This window comes from Filicampus tigris, chromosome 14, assembly GCF_054856515.1.
Source record: "Filicampus tigris isolate MCC_2025a chromosome 14, RoL_Ftig_1.0, whole genome shotgun sequence".
In the NCBI taxonomy this organism is placed as follows: domain Eukaryota; kingdom Metazoa; phylum Chordata; class Actinopteri; order Syngnathiformes; family Syngnathidae; genus Filicampus; species Filicampus tigris.
The window spans coordinates 1,703,945-1,726,655 of NC_141230.1; the positions used below are offsets into that span (position 1 = coordinate 1,703,945).

The window sequence follows — 22,711 nt, forward strand, 5'->3', positions numbered from 1 at the left end:
TCAGCTTTCTGAACAGGTTTAAATTTGAATAGTGCCAATTTTTATCAAAATGTGCAGTAAATGTAAACATAAAAAATAAAAGGTAACATAATGTAAACATAAAAACACAGCCCGTAATGCAGGTCTAGTACTTTGAAGAGTCTTTTAAACCCTTCGTTTTCCACTGATTTAATGGGAATCATGTTTTCAGCAAGGTAATAAGTCACTGCCTCAGTTACTTCTTTATTTGCTTAACTTGCTTGTTTTTTCATATGGAGTGCCCTTGTTAAATGACTGTGTTACCGTGGGTTGCGTTAGCTCGGAGCTAGCGGCTGCATCTGGCTACCATGTGTCTGATTTTCGTTTGCTTTGGCTGTCGCCGTAGTTTTTTGGGTGCTGTCTATGTTCTCCGCAAGTGATTACCGGTAAACAGGTTTGTCGTGTTGCCATCTGACGTCCGAACCGAGTCTCTGCAAACTTTGCAAATAACTGGTTTGCGCTTTCTCCTCTGAGGAAAAGCCAAACCAAATCGACACTGTGGATGTGGAGTTTCTTCTCGGGACCAACTCTGCTTCGTGGTGACTTTCCGCTCTAGCCTCCCGCTATACAAACAAACAGGGAGGCATCACGTACGGTGCACTGTGCGTGCTGTGATTGGTTGGTCGGGTATACGCGTCAGCGGCTTTGCGCCGCCATAGAGAAAAACTGTTTAGAATGTGCCACGTAGACGATCAAACGACCTTTTCGCTTTATGAGATGGTGAACACGTTAAACCGCTTAACGATCTAATATCGTCATATCGCCCACCCCTACTTTAAACATAATTTTTTGGGCGTTTTAGGAGTTAAAACACCTGCAGGCAGTACAATAGACTGGCAAATAAGTGTATGTGAAATGGACGCGACTGACGGACCAACAGACGTCTGACGGACTATACTAATAATAACAGTAATAATACTAATAACCTGACGAACTTCCTGACCGACGGACTGACCGATTGAAAATTACAGGTTGGTTGGTCTCGAAAATATGATGGACAAAATGACAGAAGGGTGCCCAACCACTGACGGATGACGAATGATGGACGGGCCAAATTTATTAAAATGCCCACCTCTGGGAATGACACTTTTGAGGAGAAATGGGACACAGAGAAGTTACATACAGCATGAAATTTAAGACCCAGATATCAAAATTCAAGACTTGTTTAAGACTTATTAAGGTGTTATTTCCAAATAAATAAATTAAATGCTTTTAAGACTTTTTAAGACCCCGCTGGAACCCTGTCATAATTGTACCTCTCACCGCTTTTCTCATCAATTACTGCCACCTGTGCAGCATTTTCAATCAATTTGTGCAACCAGCCCATCTAACATACAGTATACTGCCACTTGCTTTGATTGTTACAAAAATAGGGCTCACTAAATCCATCCATCCATTATCGATACCGCTTATCCTCACAAGGGTCGCGGGGCATGCTGGAGCCTATCCCAGCTGTCTTTGGGCAGTAGACGGGGGACACCCTGAATTGGTTGCCAGCCAATCGCAGGGCACACAAAGACAAACATCCGCACTCACAATCACACCTAAGGGCAATTTAGAGAGTCCAATCAACTTACCATGCATGTTTTTGGAATGTGGGAGGAAACCGGAGTACCCGGAGAAAACCCACGCAGGCACGGGGAGAACATGCAAACTCCACACAGGGAGGCCGGAGCCGGGATCGAACCCACGGCCTCTGAACTGTGAGGCGGACGTGCTAACCAGTTGACCACCGTGCCGCGGCTCACTAAATATTCAAAATAATTCCAAACAGCATTCTTGCCCATGGTGCTGTACCAGCATTTTTAAAGCAAGTAGTGCAACTACAATCAAATCAAGACACATAATATTACACGTAATCTGTCCTTTTAGGGAATATGAAAAAGGCATATAGTATAGTCTTATTGTGCTGGTTATTTTTGTTCATCTGAATAGTAACTAAATCAAACAAACATTTACAAATTGCAACCAAAATGCAATTTATAATTAATTTGACTTCTGTGAATTGGAACCCTTACCTCAATTTTAGTAGATGTCTTCCACAAGACCCTGAACTTAGGTTTGTAGAAGGCCAGGATGTCATTGTTTGGTATTCCTGAGCTTTTGTCAGCTTCTGGCAGGGATATGTTGATTTGAATGCAGTTGCCACATTCAGTCACCGTTACATTTGGAGGACCTATTATAGCTAGGAATAAAAAGTGGACATATAGTTACTTTAATAATTGCTTGCTTTTGCTCCTCTTTGAGAACGGGAACTACGAGAGAATCAAAGAAAGAAATGTGGCAAGGTGAAGACTTGGGCAAAGCAAAAATAAATGAAAAATACAAATTCTGAATGCCCCATTTGACTCTCGCGGAGGACGCCGCCCCAAACAGCCAAAGTACCAATAGTGTGCAAGCGGCGCGGATCAATCGACAGACACAAGCGTAGTACAACCAACAGGAAATGTGTGGGCGCGCTGCGCCGGCGAGCACCAAGTGCAGAGTCTGCCGACATCACACAGACAGCAACGAGGACTACAGGATAATGCTCGCGGGGATAATTATGGATTTTCGACACAGGTCAAAATTGTGACTGCGCTTCATAAAAAAAAGACCAAGCTGCTCAGTGCAACACGCGAAAAATAAATCTCGCGCAAAGTGTCATATTCTGGAAATAAGTAGGTTCAACAGACGGCAAGAAGTTGCTTGTTGTTCAGTAAGGTGACGTCCGAAGCTCTGTCCACCTACATATCACTTTGTTTTATGAAACATAATGTAACGGTGGACTGCACTTCTTAATCACTCTACTTCTTATATAGACCGATAAACAATACGTCACTTCATTTCATGAAACATGATATGCAGACCTGGGCAGTCCATCCCTGGGCCGGACCGGTCGGACCCTCCGGCCCGGCCAGATGCCCATTTTTGGGGCGGAGGGGTGGGGGGTGACAAATTTAAAAAAATGACTGGACTAAGCATGGCCGGAAGTTTATTTTAGTCTGGCCCACTAATCGGCCCTCATGCGTGTGACGTGCTCGCGAGGCGGCCAAAAATCATCTCAGCCTACGCGATGAAAGGCTTCTTTTTAGGCTTCTTTCTACTCCCACGTCTGCGCGAACGACAACTGCTCTTATAGGGATTGTGGTATTGCCCCCCCGCCACCTCTTGTAATGGTATGCCCCAGTTGCAGGTGGGACGCGCGGGTTACGTGATGTGACGATAAGGAAATACAAACACGCTTGAGCGCACGTTGCTGTCTCACATGTTGCGATGACGTACAATTTCCCACACGGAGACGGACGCACCACGCAGCTCGTTGCTGCTGCTGCAAAGTAAACATTACTAAACAAGCTACTCACCCACGTTCCCCCTTAGCCGCCACCTTCAAGATCATTTTCGCAATAAAATTAAATGCATCGTCTAGTCATCTCGGTCCCTTTATGGTTGTAGCAGGCACGATATCCATTGTTGTCGCTGTCTTTTTGAAGCGACGCCCCCCGACTTGTTTCAAAACAATTTATGTCTGCGAGTATATTCAGACGCTAGCACATCAAGGTGGAGTTCATGCACTTTTTTCTGGCGTTCCCTACTTCCGCAAATACGTCATAGCAAACCTGCATTGTATAGTGGTTTGCTGGTACGCTTTTATTTTGAAGGCCGGGAAGGAGGGGAAGTGTGCAAAATAAATAAGTAACTTGACTGTGACTTCTGGCCGTCTGTTGGTTCCCAATAATTATACAATACGACAAATCCAACCCTGGGGCTCGCAATGCAAGTAAGCACGCAATTGGGTAAGTACTACTGGCGCATTTGAAGCGTGTCCACAATGGGTTCAAATAGTAAATTAGCCAGTTAATGATCTTTAAAAAGCCTCTGCCGTTAGGGTGGAGGGTCGCGGCTGGACCGGCAATAAATGGTCAAGTGCCCAGCTCTGATGATATGTAAACATGGACTGCACTTCTTAAATCACTCGCTCAATTTATTGTATAGACGGATAAATAAATAAAACATAAATGTATGAAATTAAATTACCTGATCTCCAGTTAGTAAAATCACACGCCAACTGGTAGGAAAAGTCACATAATGCCTACTTATGATGTAATACAGGGGTGTCAAACTCATTTTTGTTGTGGGCCGCATTGTAGTTCTGATTTCGCTCGAAGCGCCGTTACGACAGTTAACCCATGTGAATGTATGATCGCTTTATACACAACTAATTGATGGATCACTAGTTTGGAAATCAGAAGCCAGTAAATCGTTTGTTCAAATATTTTTCAATGTATTTTAAAGGAAGGATTGGTAAAAATGCTTGAAATTTCAAATATGTTGTGTTAACAGTGAAGACAATTAAAAAAAAAAAAAACATGTCTAGTCAACACATGATTTGTCTTCACGGGCCACATAAAATAATGTCGCGGGCCGGATCTGGCCCCCGTGCCTTGAGTTTGATAGCAGTGATGTAATACCAAGCACCAGCGGGCGTTACCACTCAGGGGCGTCTCATCATTAAACATCTTTTTGATTGTCTTGAGACCGCTTAACAACTTTGCACAGATGCGTTTTCATTTGCCGTGGATCAAGCAGCCGCACACTATCGTCTGTGTGTGTGCTCAAACTTTGGAGACATAAATTGAAGTTAACCCTTACAACAGCCATTACACACTTCCTCACACACACGTGCTCTGACATACGACGGCAGCCAAAACATTACAAAATACTAAAATAACTAAACACTTTTATTGGTTTTTATTTAACCTTAATCCAAAAAGTTTTGTTTTGCTTCTCTAATATGCATAATTTAATCTACACATTCAAAATGTGTTATGCACCTGGAATAGGGGGGGAAAAAGCAATCTTTAGCAATCTAAATTAGTACATTTTCACAAGTCAATGTTATGTCTTTTATTGTTAGGTGTTGCCATTATGGGTTTGTGGAAAATAGGTCATATTGTGTTAACTTGGAGTACTGAAATTTCTGATTCCTAAACGCAACACTTGGAGGGTAGTCACCGCGACCTTGAGGCAGCACTTCCTATTGCTGCTCGATGTTCGCTGACTAATGCCTCCATAATCCGTAGAAGATGCTACCATATGTTATCGTGCCACAACAGGACATACACGGTAGCCTGTGTGTGCTAACTAAAGATAGCTTTCAGAAACGACTGTACCAATGTGAGAAATGAAATCGGGCATCGATTGCTAACGCTAGCGCTAACTTGGAACCATGACGCCATTACACACAATGCTTCTGTTTACATCACGAATTACCACTACTACGCATGTGTGATGCAGACTGCAGAGAAGCCGGCCGCGGGATACGAGGCTTTTTTGAGAGAAAAACACAACGGCAAATAATGAACTGCGGTCAAGCCAGCCTCCACTCGAAAAAATCAAGTCAAGGCAGCCGCCCCTAATTTCCTTTATATCAGGCATTACGGCAATAGGTCGCTGACGAGGGGGGGAAGCCCCCATTCGGGATAAAAGCACACCATCACGCTGAACTGGACGCCAATGCTTCGGGTTAGAAATACACGTTGTAACGAATTGGGTTATCTGCGTTGTGGTCGAAATCGTGTTTTGCCGAGCGAGTTGTTGTTTCCGAGACTAATGAATGCATCGCGCGGCTCGCTGTATGGGAGCGGGCGCGGGCCAGAGAGGAGAAGCGGAGGACCAAGGAGAGGGAGCCGTGACACTTTTTGAACTTAACGGTTGTTGTACTGTACTGGCGTCGGCTGCGGCCCACAGTAGCCGGGTGGACTAATAAAATGGGTAAATTATACTACATCTGACAGCTTGTTCTTGGAAGACGCAAATATATATTAAATCAGATCTCTGTTATAATGCAGCTAGTCCATTTCTGAGAGAATGCAGAATGGTTCATTTGAATCTTGAGATGCATTGAAAAATAGTGTACTGCATTTGAAATATGGCTGCAAGTATAATTTGTATACATTTTTTATTCAAAATAATCCAATTGACATTGAAAAACAGTACAGTCGTGAATGACACTAGACCCCCACAGCTGTCCACCAAAGGAAGTCCCATCCAATTTCGATGTTCCATTGCAAAATAAAAGTCCCCTGAAATATGCACATTTGACTGTCATCAGGCCTGATTTAAAAAAATCATTAAAAATATTCCTTCAGCTATCGTAATAACAGACCAGTTATGGGGGATACTAGACGACCACAGCTGTCCACCAAAACAATTCCCATTGAAATCAGATGTGGCATTTCAAAATAAAAGCCCCTTGAAATATGCACATTTCACTGTCATCAGGCCTGATTTAAAAAAAATCATAAAAAATTATCCATTAGCTATCATGATACCAGACCAGTTCTGTATGACACTAGACCACCCCGGCTGTCACCATAACAAGTCCCATCCAAATCTGATGTGGCATTTCAAAATAAAAGTCCCCTGAAATATGCATATTTCACTTTCATCAGACCTGATTGTAATACTTCATTAGAAAATATCCTTTAGCTATCATGATACCAGACCAGTTCTGGAGGACAATAGACCACCCCAGCTGTCCACCAAACAGGTCCCATCCAAATCTGATGTGGCAATTCAAAATAAAAGTCCCCTGAAATGTGCATATTTCACTGTCGTCAGGCCTGCTTTTAACAAATTATTTTAAAAATTCCTTTAACTATCATGATACCAGACCAGTTCTGTATGACACTAGACCACCCCAGCTCTCCACCCAAACAGGTCCCATCCAAATCTTATGTGGCATTTCAAAATAAAAGTCCCCTGAAATATGCATATTTCACTGTCATCAGACCTGATTTTAAATAAATTATTAAAAATGATCATTTAGCTATCATGATACCAGACCAGCTCTGTATGACACTAGACCACCCGGGCTGTCACCAAAACAAGTCCCATCCAAATCTGATGTGGCATTTTAGAATAAAAGTCCCCTGAAATATGCAGATTTCACTGTCATCAGGCCTGATTTTTTTTTTTTTTTAAATGATCATTTAGCTATCATGATACCAGACCAGCTCTGTATGACACTAGACCACCCGGGCTGACACCAAAACAAGTCCCATCCAAATCTGATGTAGCATTTCAGAATAAAAGTCCCCTGAAATATGCACATTTCACTGTCACCAGGCCTGCTTTCAAAACTTCATTAAAAATTATGATTTAGCTATCATGATACCAGACAAGTTTTGGAGGACACTAGACCACCCCAGCTGTCCACCAAACAGGTCCCATCCAAATCTGATGTGGCATTTCAAAATAAAAGTCGCCTAAAATATGCACATTTCACTGTCATCAGGCCTGATCTTAAAACTTCATTAAAAAATATCCTTTAGCTATCGTGATGCCAGACCCGTTCTGGAGAACACTAGACCACACCAGATGTCCACCAAGAAAGTCCCATACAAATCTGATGTGGAATTTCAAAATAAACGTCCCCTGGAAAATGCACATTTCACCAAAATTTCGTTTTATGAGAAATTACATTACAGCAGAGCTTTTTTTTCAAAATCCAATTTTCTTTGCTTTTAGACAAGAAAATAATGTTTGCGGTTATTCACAATGTGTATTTAAGAAATACAACTGTTTATTCTAAATATTAAAAAGCAATTGTTCATTCTTTAATTTTATTGTCTTTTTTTATTGTTTAATAAAACCTTTGCCTCAGTTCTCCAGGATTAACCTGAAAAAAAATAGCTCCATCAAGTTAGAAAGTTGGGGCAGGAGGCCCTGGGACAACCAACGACATTTATGTATCCCGGGCAGCCTGGGACTATCTTGAGATCCTCCAGAAGAATTGGGAGAATAGGCTGGAGAGACGAAAGTTTGGGCTTCCCTGCAGCCTCTCTAACCTGACACCGGGTAAGCGGTAGGTGGTGGATGGATGGATGGAAGTTAGAAAGTTGCTCCCCAAATAAAGTTGTTGATTCACAAACTGCTCTGTAAAGAAAAATATTTAGAGCCTTGGAGATTAATCCCAAGATCTTGGACTACTTATTTATAATATTGCTTGTGATCGGTATTGCATAGTGTCAAAGAGTAATTTTCTCTATACCAGTGAAAGTGAAGAGTAAATGTTATAAAGTCGGTGTGTCAAACACATTTCAGTTCACGGGCCGCATTAATCCTACATTGAACCGACTAGAATATTTGTGGCCACATAAACTAGAAATAAGAATTTATTAAAATGTTATGCCCTTCATTTTGGTGCAAATATTTAAAAGTACATTTTTAAAAGACTCACAGATTAATGCATTTGCTGATGGTGTAGTGGTATACTCTCCTGAGTTGTGTGCGGGCAGCATGGGATCGCTTTCCGCTCAGTGACAGTCTGTGTGTGTGCTCTGCGACTGGCTGGCGACCAGTTCAGGGTGTAGTCTGCATGACTACAGATGACACGCCAATGCAAATGATGAGCAATCTGAAATGTCTGAACAATAACTCTATAAAATAAACCAATATTAATATTATATATTTTATAGATATATATAAATGTATGCAACTTAAAGAGAAAAAAAAGCCAAATTTTTTTTTTTTCAAGAATATGTTCCCAGCAGGCCCAATTAGTTGAAACCCGGTATACTGATTAATATTGTGTTTGTGGAATATGAGTTAAACAGCAAAATCCACCCCTTTTTAGCCAGCTCATGCGGGTGGCATTTTAAACAATACAATACAATTTTATCTATGTAGCGCATCTCATAACAGCTAGAGCTGTAACAAAGCACTTGACATACAAACAACAAAATAGCCATAATATAACAAAATGGAATCAATAAATGAACATAAAACACTATATTCTATAGACACTTGAAAAGAGCCAAAAATTAAAGATCGAATCAAAGAGAGGGGGCTTGCCAAACAACCAATGGGAGGTCATTCCAGAGGGAAGGACGAGCGACAGAAAAGGCTTGATCCCCTGAGGCTCCGCTTGGTCCTTGGCACCTCGAGCAGCGCCTGGTCCGCAGATCTAAGGCTGCGGGAAGGTGCATAGGAGTGGAGGAGCCCAGAGAGGTACGCCAGGGCGAGGCCATTTAATGATTTATAGACAAATAGGAGAATCTTAAATTGAACCCTAAAATGCACTGGGAGCCAGTGAAGGGAGGCCAGAATTGGAGTTATGTGCTCGATCTTCCGAGTTCCAGTTAGTAGACGGGTAGCGGCATTTTGGACCAACTGGAGACGTTTGAGAGAGGACTGGCTGACTCCAAAACTTCTGTCGACTGAAAATGACATCACAACTGCTCAGGGCTCAGATAACGACCAATTACGGCTAAGCTTCATAACACAGGTCATCTGTGAAAAAGGGGTGGATTTTTCTGCTTAACTCAAATTCATAGGCTTACATAGAACATATTCTTGAAAAAAGTATGTTTGGGCTGACTTACTCTTTAAATATCCCAATGGATGCAAACATGTGTCCTACTATATGAAACTTTTACTACTACTACAACTACTACTACTATGACAAATAATATTAATAGTAATAATAATAGTAATAATAAAAGGAATAAAAATAATAGTAATAACAACAACAATAAAAATAACAATTATTAATGATTTTTTAAGTCAGGCCTGATGACAAATTTGAACAATTTCAGGCGACTTTTACTTTGAAATGCCACATCAGATTTGGATGGGACCACTTTTGGTGGACAGCTGGGGTGGTTCAGTGTCCTCCAGAACTGGTCTGGTATCACGATAGCAAAAGGATAATTTTAAATCATTTTTTAAAATCAGGACCGATGACAGTGAAATGTGCATATTTCAGAGGACTTTTATTTTGAAATGTCATATCAGATTTGGATGGGACTACTTTGGTGGACAGATGGGGTGGTTTAGTGTCCTCCAGAATTGGTCTGGTATAATGATAGCTGAAGAAATATTTTTAATGCATTTTTAAAATCAGGGCTCACGACGGTTAAATGTGCATATTTCAGGGGACTTTTATTTTGAAATGCCACATCAGATTTGGATTGGACTTGGTTTGGTGGAGAGCTGGGGTGGTCTTGTGTCCTGCAGAACTGCTTTGGCATCACAATATCTAGAGAATATTTTTTAACGAAATTTCAAAATCAGGCCAGTCGACAGTGAAATATGCATAGTTCAGGGTTCTTTTATTCTGAAATTCCACATCAGATTTGGATGGGACCTGTTTGGTGGACAGCCAGGGTGGTCTAGTGTGCCCCAAAACTGGTCTGGTATCATGATAGCTAACGGATCATTTTTAATGAAGTTTTAAAATCAGGTCTGGTGACAGTGAAATGTGCATATTTCAGGGGGATTTTATTTCAAAATGCCACATACAGATTTGGATGGGACTTGTTTGGTGAACAACTGGGGTGGTCTAGTGTTCTCCAGAACTGGACTGGTATCACGATAGCTAAAGGATTATCATTTTTAATGATTTATTTAAAATCAGGTGACAGTGAAATATGCATATTTCAGGGGACTTTTATTTTGAAATGCCACATCAGATTTGGATGGGACTTGTTTTGGTGACAGCCGGGGTGGTCTCGTGTCCTCCAGAACTGGTCTGGTGTCACAATAGCTAGAGGATATTTTTTAATGATTTTTCTAATATCAGGGCTGATGACAGTGAAATATGCATATTTCAGGGGACTTTAATTTTGAAATGCTACATCAGATTTGGATGAGACTTGTTTTGATGACAGCCAGGGTGGTCTAGTGTCCCCCAAAACTGGTCTGGTATCATGATAGCTAACGGATAATTTTTAATGAAGTTTCAAAATCAGGTCTGGTGACAGTGAAATGTGCATATTTCAGGAGGATTTTATTTTAAAATGCCACATCAGATTTGGATGGGACTTGTTTGGTGGACAGCTGGGGTGGTTTAGTGTCCTCCAGAACTGGTCTGGTATCATGATAGCTAAAGGATATTTTTTAATGAAGTTTTGAAAGCAGGCCTGATGACAGTGAAATGTGCATATTTCAAGGGACTTTTATTCTGAAATGCCACATCAGATTTGGATGGGACTTGTTTTGGTGACAGCCGGGGTGGTCTAGTGTCCTCCAAAACTGGTCTGGTGTCATGATAGCTAAAGGATAATTGTTAATAAATTTTTTTTAAATCACGCCTGATGACAGTGAAATATGCATATTTCAGGCGACTTTTATTTTGAAATGCCACATCAGATTTGGATGAGACCTGTTTGGTGGACAGCTGGGGTGGTCTAGTGTCCTCCAGAACTGGTCTGGTATCACGATAGCTAAAGGATATTTTTTAATGAAGTTTTGAAAGCAGGCCTGATGACAGTGAAATGTGCATATTTCAGGGGACTTTTATTCTGAAATGCTACATCAGATTTGGATGGGACTTGTTTTGGTGACAGCCCGGGTGGTCTAGTGTCATACAGAGCTGGTCTGGTATCATGATAGCTAAATGATCATTTAAAAAAAAAAGAAAAATCAGGCCTGATGACAGTTAAATGTGCATATTTCAAGCGACTTTTATTTTGAAATGCCACATCAGATTTGGATGGGACATGTTTGCTGGTCAGCTGGGGTGGTCTAGTGTCCTCCAGAACTGGTCTGGTATCACGATAGCTGAAGGATATTTTTTTGATTAAGTTTTGAAAGCAGGCCTGATGACAGTGAAATGTGCATATTTCAGGGGACTTTTATTATGAAATGCCACATCAGATTTGGATGAGACCTGTTTGGTGGACAGCTGGGGTGGTCTAGTGTCCTCCAGAACTGGTCTGGTATCACGATAGCTAAAGGATCATTTATAATGATTTTTTTTTTTAATCAGGTCTGATGACAGTGAAATGTGCATATTTCAGGGGACTTTTATTTTGAAATGCCACATCAAATTTGGATCAGATTTGTTTTGGTGGACAGCTGTGGTGGTCCAATGTCCTCCAGAACTAATCTGGTATCACGATAGCTAAAGGATATTTTTTAATGAAGTTTTAAATTCAGGCCTGATGACAGCGAAATGTACATATTTCAAGCGATTTTTATTTTGAAATGCCACATCAGATTTGGATGGGACATGTTTGCTGGTCAGCTGGGGTGGTCTAGTGTCCTCCAGAACTGGTCTGGTATCACGATAGCTGAAGGATATTTTTTTGATTAAGTTTTGAAAGCAGGCCTGATGACAGTGAAATGTGCATATTTCAGGGGACTTTTATTATGAAATGCCACATCAGATTTGGATGAGACCTGTTTGGTGGACAGCTGGGGTGGTCTAGTGTCCTCCAGAACTGGTCTGGTATCACGATAGCTAAAGGATCATTTATAATGATTTTTTTTTTTAATCAGGTCTGATGACAGTGAAATGTGCATATTTCAGGGGACTTTTATTTTGAAATGCCACATCAAATTTGGATCAGATTTGTTTTGGTGGACAGCTTGGGTGGTCTAGTGTCCTCCAGAATTGGTCTGGTATCACGATAGCAGAAGGATATATTTCAACGAAATTTTTTTGTAAATCAGGTCTGATGACAGTGAAATATGAATATTTCAGGGGACTTTTATTTTGAAATGCCACATCAGATTTGGATGGGACTTGTTATGGTGACAGCCCGGGGTGGTCTAGTGTCATACAGAACTGGTCTGGTATCATGATAGCAAAAAGGATAATTTTTTATTATTTTTTTAAAATCAGGCCTGATGACAGTGAAATGTGCATATTTCAGGCGACCTTTATTTTGAAATGCCAAATCAGATTTGGATGGGACCTGTTTGGTGGAGAGCTGGCGTGGTCTAGTGTCCTCCAGAACTGGTCTGGTATCACAGTAGAAAAAGGATATTTTTTAATGAAGTTTTGAAAGCAGGCCTGATTACAGTGAAATGTGCATAATTCAGGTGACTTTTATTCTGAATTGCCACATCAGATTTGAATGAGACCTGTTTGGTGGACAGCTAGGGTGGTCTATTGTCCTCCAGAATTGGTCTGGTATCACGACAGCTAAAGGAAAACCTTTAATGATTTTTTTTGTTTAAATCACACCTGATGACAGTGAAATGTGCATATTTCAGGCAACTTTTATTTTTTCTTTTATTATTTTTTTAACGATTTTTTTAAAATCAGGTCTGATGACATTGAAGTATACATATTTCAGGGTACTTTTATTTCAAAATGCCACATCAGATTTGGATGGGACTTGTTTTGGCGCCAGCCAGGGTGGTCCAGTGCCATACAGAACCGGTCTGGTATCATGATAGCTAAAGGATCATTTTTAATGATTTTTTTTAAATCAGGCCTGATGACAGTGAAATGTGCATATTTCAAGGGGCTTTTATTTTGAAATGACGCATCAGATTTCAATGGGACTTGTTTTGGTGGTCTAGTGTCATTCACGACTTTTCAATGTCAATTTGATTAGTTTGAATTAAAAAAAAAAACTAATTGTACTTGCAGACATATATCCATATTTCAAATACTCTTCATTTTTCATTGCATCTCAAGATTCAAATTAACCATTCTACTTTCTCTCAGAAGTGGACTAGCTGCGTTATAACAGAGCGATTATTTAATATACTGTAGCGTCTTCCAAGAACACGCCCTTAGACGTAGTATAATTGACGCATTTTATTAGTCCAACCGGCTACCTTGGGCCGCAGCCAACGTCAATACAGTACAACAACCGTTAAGTTCAAAAAGTGTCACGGCTCCCTCTCCTTCGTCTTCCGCTGCTCCTCTCTTGCCCGCACTCCCTCCCATATAGCGAACCGCGCGATGCATTCATTTAGCTTCGGAAACAACAACAATAACACGGCAAAACACACATTCGACCACAACACAAATAACATAGAAACTATTTATTTCCAACCCGAAGGATTGACGTCCAGTTCAGCGCAATGGAGTGTTTTTATTCTCAAGGGGGCTTTCGCCGCTCGTCAGCGACCTATTACAGTAATGCCTGATTGAATTAGGGGCTGCTGGCTTGACTTCATCTTTTCGAGTGGAGGCTGGCTTGACCGCAGTAATAATTAGATATGTAAATAAACGACACGTTCACTATTAAAATTAAACTGTCGACGATTTTGAGTGTTGAAGTTGTCGTGTTAGTAATCTAATCTTGGCAGTTCTAGTGTCAAGTAATTTACCCAATGTGCGTATGATGTTTGTTTACAGCTGGTTAACAATGCGTTGCGAATCGATTATTTTATTCTTTTACATCAATGAATATTTTAAGCATTTAAATTGAAGCCCTTTGCCCTTGAGACTTTTTTGTGATTAAGGGCTATATAAATAAATTTGACTTGATTTAAGATGCTTTCTGGAAGCCTCTATGATGAGGTGTTCTGGGCTGTCTTCCGCCTTGGAATTCCCCCAAAAGAGCTGGACCAAGTGGCTGGGGAGAGGGAAGTCTGGGCATCCCAACTCCAGATAAGCGGAGAAAATGGAGTGATGGATGGATAATGACAAATAAGTATTTTAAGATAATGCCTAATTCTTTTTAATCCAGAAATGTACAGTACATTTGGCTGAAACAAAAGTGTTCATGCAAAAATGTTCATGCTGACATACTTTGTTCAAATGGAGTGAAGGAGATTTCTTCAGACTCCGGAGACCAGGTTCCATTGTAGAATGCTTGGACAGTCACATAATATTTATATTTGTCCAACTTCAGCTGTAAAGATGTGGCAGTTGTTGGGTAGTCATTCTGGGGTTTTTTCTCCTTTTCTCCGCTTAACCTGCACAAAGAAATTTTCAGATGTTTGAATTCATGCTTTTTGTGCTGTGTTTACCTCAACATTATAACAAATTATCAGTAAATAAGGTAATAATCAGACCTGGGCATTCCGTCTATGTGGCGGACCGGTCCGTCTATCCATCACTGACGAATAACAGGAAGAAATTTTAAATAGACGGACTAAGCATTGTCGGAAGCCCCTTTATTTAATCCGTCATTCGTCTGTAGTCCGTCATTAATCTATTTTTCGTGGCAGGGCTTCAATAACTGCGTTTAGCGCGGTGAGGAATAATTTAAAATGGCGCATCCTCACCAAATGTAGCAACCATGTCAGTATGAATTTCCCTGCGGGTTACTGCCTTTTTTTTTTTTTTTTTTACAGATATTTGATAATACCACGGTGCCAAATTTTATCCATTTTCACAAAATGGCACTTTTACCACTTTCCCAACTCAATTCTGTATCCATTTATTGTGCATATAACCGTAAGGGGGCGGCACGGTGGTCGACTGGTTAGCACGTCCGCCTCACAGTTCAGAGGTTGTGGGTTCGATCCCGGCTCCGGCCTCCCTGTGTGGAGTTTGCATGTTCTCCCCGTGCCTGCGTGGGTTTTCTCCGGGCACTCCGGTTTCCTCCCACATTCCAAAAACATGCATGGTAAGTTGATTGGATACTCTAAATTGCCCCTAGGTGTGATTGTGAGTGCGGTTGTTTGTCTCTGTGTGCCCTGCGATTGGCTGGCAACCAGTTCAGGGTGTCCCCCGCCTACTGCCCAAAGACAGCTGGGATAGGCTCCAGCACGCCCCGCGACCCTTGTGAGGAGAAGCGGTACAGATAATGGATGGATGGATAACCGTAAGGAAACAGTTGTCGGCAGTAAATGTTGAAATTTAGCACATGCTAAATTCCATTAATGTGTCAACATTTTTGTGGTGCGTTCACACCTGACGCGGGAGTATGGTCGCAGATGTTGACCTGTTCATTCTCGCCACTTAAGCCACATGTACCGGAGAGGAGGCGCTAGTTCACCTTCTAGAGGTGGAAACAATGGAAGAAAATCCATGGTTCTTCATTTTATGAGCAACCATGAAAGACTTATCAACCACTGCTGCTTCATTCTTGGAAACGATCTGAGGCCCAGCGGTGGATGCCTGCCGGTCTAACGGTGGATTCACAGTGGGTGAGCGGGATGGGGCCGCCCGGCGGGAGCCAGACCCAACCGCTGGCGGTGAAGCCCGGGCGGACGGGCAGCCAAGTGCAGGGAAGAGTGGCTGGTTGGCTCCCGGTTCACGACAGCTCACCTCGAGATGGTGGTCAGGATTGAGAGGAGGAAAGTCGCGTTCCTGGAAGATGGAGAAGCGATTGGAGAGCTGAAGTTCGTGGGAGGGGAATGATCGGGAAAAGGAGGTGATTTCCTTGACTTATTTCTGTGAACGATTTGCCAGCCTTGATCGGGGGTAGAGGACAGACCTTTTTGATTCGGAGTGAAAGAAACACGAGCCATTTTTTGGGGTATGGCTCCCAATTTGCGCCAACGGTTGTCCTCAAGGGGCTGGACGGGAACAGTGGAGTCCAAATCGGTGTCGGGCAAAACAGTATGGAGCAGGAGCTGCACCAACCGTGACCAAGGAGTCAAGGAACATCCCATCATACCGGATTTTATAAAGCGTTGAGATGCGTCCTTCGAGCTGGTCTGGGTCAGGAAGACGCAGTGGTCCCAGATCGTCGGAGGGGTAAGTGCTGGCATATTTTCGTCTGGCTGGTGCTAGTGGTTGCTGCAGCGGTTTGTGGTGATGGTGGCTAGTAGTTAGCTTCATGAAAACCGGAAAGTCTGGATGGTCTCCTCAAAGTGTTACCTGTCCACCCTGAGCTCGAGTTCCGCGGGGATGTAATACCATGGATTACGCCACAGGATGGCCATTTCACGATGAGGAAAAGGGTAGGTTACAATTTTGTTTTGTTAACATTTAGTACATTCCTTATCCCTTTGCATGGGAAGTATTGTATGTCCTTGTCTGGGACATCTCTAGAGCGAAAAAAATCTCTCCAAACCGTCATTCATGCTCACGCCGTAACACTGAAACCTACGACATGGAAGTCTTTCGTTCTCCTCCTAAAATAACATTGCTTATTTTGCAATAATGATTTTATTGCAAAATAGGATAGGAATAGGAAATTAGCCAGCTAATGAGCTTTAAATAATGTTTATGAATTATGAAACCGCTGCCGTAGGCATCTCTCCGACGCCGTCCTGCACATGCGCTTTTTTTTGGGGGGGGCGGCTGGGGAGACGTACTGACAGAATGTGAGGATGGAAGCCTTTTAAAAGGATGAGGACGGATAGGGTTGGAGGACAATTATTTTTATAAGGACGGAGAGACGATGACAAAAGGGTGCCCAGGTCATGGACGGTGGATGGACTGGCAAAAAAGGGTAAAGTGCCCTTCTCTGTGTATGTGTGAGTGAGTGCCAACTTGCACAGCGAATTGCAGCCTGACTGAATGAAGATTCAACAAAGCAGTGCGAGTGAATATTGACGACGTACGTAAACAAACATGCATGTAAGTGACCATTTATCGAATCCCCCAAAAACTATCATGTCTATTTTTTCTCATCAAGCGATATGTAGATTAGTGGAGTAGTAATTATCGTGGCAGGCCTGCATACAGCATTAAATTTAAAACCTAGTTATCAAAAGTCAAGACTTTTTCAAGACTTTTTAAGGTGCTATTTCCATATTCATGTAAGTAAATGCTCTTAAGACTTTTTAAGACCCATGGGAACCATGTATATATTTCATTTCGACAGTGCAACTTTATGATATTAAACAATCTAAAAATAGTTACAAGTTATTACTCCTTTAACTGCAGCGTACCCGTCAATTTGACGGCACTACTTAATCTTATGTGCGTTGCGCTGGGACGGCACCGCCGGGTTTCCATAGCAACCAGTGGCTGCATTGAGAAACGCTGCTGGTGACCATGATCTATAAAAAAAATCCTATAGTGTACAGGACTTGTCAAAGTCTGAAGATGAATTGCTCTTATGTGGTGCTAAAGAGCTGCGGGTTGTACTCGTGATGGAGTTGTTTTGTCTGCCGATCTACTTCCTCTTCTTCGAAGTGAGGTGCAGTAAAGTAGGGGTGTCCAACTAGGCCCTCAAAGGCAGCTGTCTTGCCTGTTTTCCATCTCTCCCTGCTGCAACACACCCAATTCAAATGATCATCATCGTTACAAAGCTTCTTCAGAGCTATGTCGCAGTTAAGTTCTATCTCGAGTATCAAGTCCGTCAGTACCATTACACTTCCCCTCCTTGCCATCACTTGTTCCCTTTTGTGGGAGCATCACCCCTCTACTTTCAAAATATCAAAAAAGCTATAGAAATTAGAGTTGCACGGTATACCGGTACCTTTATGGTATCACAATACTAGAGTTTTTAAAACGGTACTATACTCGCATTTAAAAACAAATGGTACTTTTATTTCATTTTATTGAATGTGATTGAATTGGTAAATTGGAGCCTGTCTCTTTAAGAGCGAGTATGACGTAGTTGCCCACGCGCCTCCGCCTCCTTATGCTCACAGGCTAAGAGAAAGTGAAGTCGCGCAGACAAAGTAGGTGGAAGACAACGAGGAACAGAGCCCGTACTTGTTGATGAAACGGGAAACCGAATGACAAAGGCGAGCCATTGAACACAGAAGCACCGCAAACAATTGTATAGAAATATATTTATCTTAATAATTATCTGGGTTATTTTAAGATGTTTGGATTAATTATTTTTGCATACACCACCTATCAACAATCTCCTGGAAATAATTTAGTGAGATGCTAAATACAATATTAAATACATCCAAATTCAGAACAATTAGAACAAATGAGTTGCATGATGTCACAAAAAGATTTGTCTTTAATACTGAGAAGTCTGGTAATTACGGTCTGGAAATTTTAAATGTCTAGGAACCCTTACTTTTTATTTTTATTTTTTTGGTATTTTGAAGTGTTGGTTACTGATGTGTGTTGTTTTTTTTTAATGGTGGTTGTATGTTTATTTTGCTTACACTAATATTTTTATTTTTATACAATGTAGCTCCCAGAGCTGGGCACTTGACATTTTTTGCCCGTCCGGCCGCAACGCTCCACCCTTGACCTGGGTACCCTTCCGGCCATATTCGTAAACATTGTTGGCCCCCGCCCCGTTCCGACCCCCTAAAAAAAAAAAAAAAACGTGCACGATGCCCCCGAGGGAGAGAGCTAACGAAAGAGGTTTATTTAAAGACAATAAGCTGGCTAACTTACTATTCAAACCAGCAGCGGACACGCTTCAAACGCGCCACTTACTCACGTACTTACTTACCCATGTAGTGTATGGACCTACTTTTCCAGGCGTAGTTATTCGCCCTGTGATTTCCCCAGTGCCCCGCGACATGCGCGGAGTGATATAATTTCAAGTGTAATCAGTGATTCAACTCGTCTGTGAATGAATGCCGTTTACGCAATAAAAAGAAGCTGAGCTCCGAGACTTCTCCATGTCATCTTCCAAACCGCTTATCCTATATAGGGTCGCGGGGAGTTGCTGGAGCCTATCCCAGCCGTCAATGGGCGAAGGCAGACTACACCCCGAACTGGTCGCCAGCCAGTCGCAGGGCACCGAGACTTCTCCAAGTTATTAAATTGTGAAAGACACAACAATCCAGTTGCGTGTACTTACTTCCATTGCGAGCCATGGGGTTGGTTTTGTCGTATTGAATAATTTATTTGTCCAACAGACGACAAGTCTGCAAGCAACAAGTTACCTATTTTCCACACTCCCCTCCTTCACACTTCCCTGCCTTCAAAATAAAAGCATTCCAGTAAACCATTACACAACAGGTTTTCTACAGCGTATTTCCGGAAGTAGGGAAGTGCATGATGTGCCAGTGTCATACTTGAGTGCTGCGCGCAGCTTGATTTTCCTCCCGGACACAATTTGTTTTGAAAGAAGCCTAAAAAGAAGCCTTTCACCGAGTAGGCTGAGATGGAATTTGGCCGCCTCGCGAGCACGTCACACGCATGAGGGCCGATTAGTGGGCCAGACTAAAATCCACTTCCGGCCATGCTTAGTCCAGTCATTATTTTAATTTGTCTGATTATTGACTGATTATTTTTGGTTTTACCGGTAATAAAAATAGACATTTGCTTTTAGTTTGGAAAAATAATAGTCAACAATTTCACCCATTTTCGTCAGATTAATGAATAAAATAATTGTTAGTTGCAGCCTTCCTCAAATGTAAAAGGAATACAACATTGGATGATATTTGCCTGTTGGGTATAATCATTTAGTTGTGGCATTTTATTTCATTTTTGCAGGTATAAATGCTCACTCCAAAACATTTTTCCAGGAATGACAATGTGGGCTTGCTATGTGTCATGTTTAGACGACAGGGGTCCCAGAAAAGTGGGGTTAATAAATTTAATAATTGTAATTAATTATATGTCAGACTACTTTTGGGGTCACATTAGATCAACCCTACAGGAAATCCGCTTTTGACCCAACAGAAAAGTAAAATTTGACCCCGCAGCGAAGTCACCGTTGACCCAGCAGCTGAGTCACCGTTTTGACCCAGCGACGAAGTCACCGTTGACCCAGTAGCTGAGTCACCGTTGACCCAGCGGCAAAGTCACCATTGACCCAGCGGCAGCCTCACCGTTGACCCTGCGGCGGAGTCAGAGGTGACCCAGCAGCAAAGTCAGAGTTGATTCAGCGGCGGAGTCAGAGGTGACCCAGCAGCGAAATCACATTCAACCCATTTTGGGATAAACAATTCGGTCCAAATTTAGGAATGTGTTGTTACCCCAATAAACCATCCATCCATCCATTATCGATACCGCTTATCCTCACAAGGGTCGCGGGGCGTGCTGGAGCCTATCCCAGCTGTCTTCGGGCAGTAGGCAGGGAACACCCTGAATTGGTTGCCAGCCAATCGCAGGGCACACAGAGACAAACATCCGCACTCACAATCACACCTAGGGGCAATTTAGAGAGTCCATTCAACTTACCATGCATGTTTTTGGAATGTGGGAGGAAACCGGAGTACCCGGAGAAAACCCACGCAGGCACGGGGAGAACATGCAAACACCACACAGGGAGGCCGGGGCCGGGATCGAACCCACGACCTCTGAACTGTGAGGCGGACGTGCTAACCAGTCAACCACTGTGCCGTCCCCAATAAACCAATTTGGGTTATTTTTAACACAGCAGTTTTAAGAGTGTATGCACTGGCGGCACTGGTGCTCATGGGAAATGTGGTTGGCTTCTCGCAAAACACTACCACTCTTGTCCATATATATGGCGCCACCATAATCAACGAAAACTGAAAGCTCCCCAGTGTTTCAAACTCTCCAAACGGCGTCCATCTATCCACTTCATTGAAAGCCAGTCTTAGTTGTTCTTGGGTTGTGATAAAATATGATAAATGGGGAATTTACCTCAAAAAGACCTTGTACTGTACGCCTGGTGGGGTGGCAGGCCCAGGATCCCAATGTAGGATGTGAAGGAAGTTAACAGAGTTAACAGACAAATTAGATGGTGCAGGGAGTATTCCAAGTACTGTGTAAAATAAATAAATAAAAACACAATAAAGATTTTGAGTGGTATGTCGTAGATCTGAAGGTTTCAAGTCATTAAATCTACTGTCAGAAAAATGATTTTACTCACCAGAATCAAGCAGGAACATCATATTTAGAGAACAAGACACCCAGCATCTTGCCATATGCTTAGACTATCGTAGTCATTCTTGAAGGAATGCACTTTACACGTGGGGAAAAAAAAGATGTAAAGCATAATCACAGTCATGAGCTACTTTTTCCTTACATGCAAGATATCACAATAGCATATATTATAGTTATTAATTAGGTATACGCATACCTGCCACTGAATAAGCAGGCCACTGTTCAAATCTAAATGGCCATACTGTATTTATTATATATTTTGCTTCTGCCAATTCTGAAGTAAACTGGTTGACTTGTACATTTTCTGGGCCTTAGTTTGTTCAGTCCCTTGTGATATTTTTAAATGATTGATTTTAAAGAGTCATACTTTCTCAATATCTGCCATAGAAAAATGCTAATTGTATAATATTACTGGAATGGATTAGTCTGACAACGCTGGTTTCATGCAAATCAACGAATCTAAGAAATTTTACACACATACCTATTAAATACTGTTGAGACAATTGCAAACGTGTTCATAAATGCTTAAGTATTCATTATGTGGTAACATCCCATGTTCGCTCACCTGATTTCCCGACAACCAACTCCAACTAGCTTTTTCTGTCGTTATGACTAGTAAACCATTGTTAGTTCTAGCGGTTCAATTCTTCGATAATCTCACTTCAGAGCTAAATGAAGACCAAACATTCAAGAAAATAATGGCGAAATGCAGTCACGTTGGTTTCCGGGAAGCAAGTACAGTTTCTCAGTTAGCTCCTGTCACTCATGATGTAAAACACGCTCCTGTTTTACACAACCGACCACTTCCTTTTAAGTTTTCAAAGTAAAATCTGTCAGCACGCAACAATCACTCATTCGTTTCATTGCTATTTTTTAACTACATGTAGATCAGCGATCGGTGCTATGGTTGCAATGGTGATATAAATACTGATATAACATTCATTCATTTTTCGTACCTCTTTCGATTCTAGGGTCGCATGATGTGATGGAGCCTATCCCAGCTGTGTGCAAAACAACACCACAAGGAAAGCTAAAATGTATTCGTTTTTTTCTGCTCTAAATGAATAATAAAATCTCTCTCTCTCTCTCTCTCTCTCTCTCTCTCTCTCTCTCTCTCTCTCTCTCTCTCTCTCTCTCTCTCTCTCTCTCTCTCTCTCTCTCTCTCTCCTCTTTCTCTCTCACTATTCTTTCGTTTCTGTTTTGGTGTCTCTCTCGATACTTTCGTTTCTGTTTTGGTGGATAGAGGGTGCTTTCCAAACGTCAAGCGGTGGTTTCCATGTTCCATCTGACTGATGTAGGTGGCTCATTTAGTTGCCATCTCAATATTGTAACTTTCCA

The 22,711-nt window shown here is 41.8% G+C and overlaps 1 protein-coding gene across 2 annotated transcripts in view; it reads right to left on the minus strand.

Moving 5' to 3' along the window:
* The window catches only part of crfb1 (cytokine receptor family member b1), a 53,567-nt gene extending 31,072 nt beyond the window's left edge, over positions 1–22,495 (minus strand). The window contains exons 1-5 of one of the 2 annotated variants that reach the window (XM_086051351.1): positions 22,330–22,495; positions 21,360–21,451; positions 21,131–21,251; positions 14,501–14,667; positions 2,037–2,203 (exon numbers count right to left, since the gene is read on the minus strand). In XM_086051351.1, the coding sequence (XP_085907477.1) occupies positions 2,037–2,203; positions 14,501–14,667; positions 21,131–21,251; positions 21,360–21,414 (510 nt within the window). In that variant the 5' untranslated portion in view covers positions 21,415–21,451; positions 22,330–22,495. Of the gene's footprint in view, positions 1–2,036; positions 2,204–14,500; positions 14,668–21,130; positions 21,252–21,359; positions 21,452–21,938; positions 22,149–22,329 lie in introns of those variants that run through there. The other variant, XM_086051350.1, reaches the window with a different exon arrangement.
* Between the last annotated feature and the right edge of the window lie 216 nt (positions 22,496–22,711).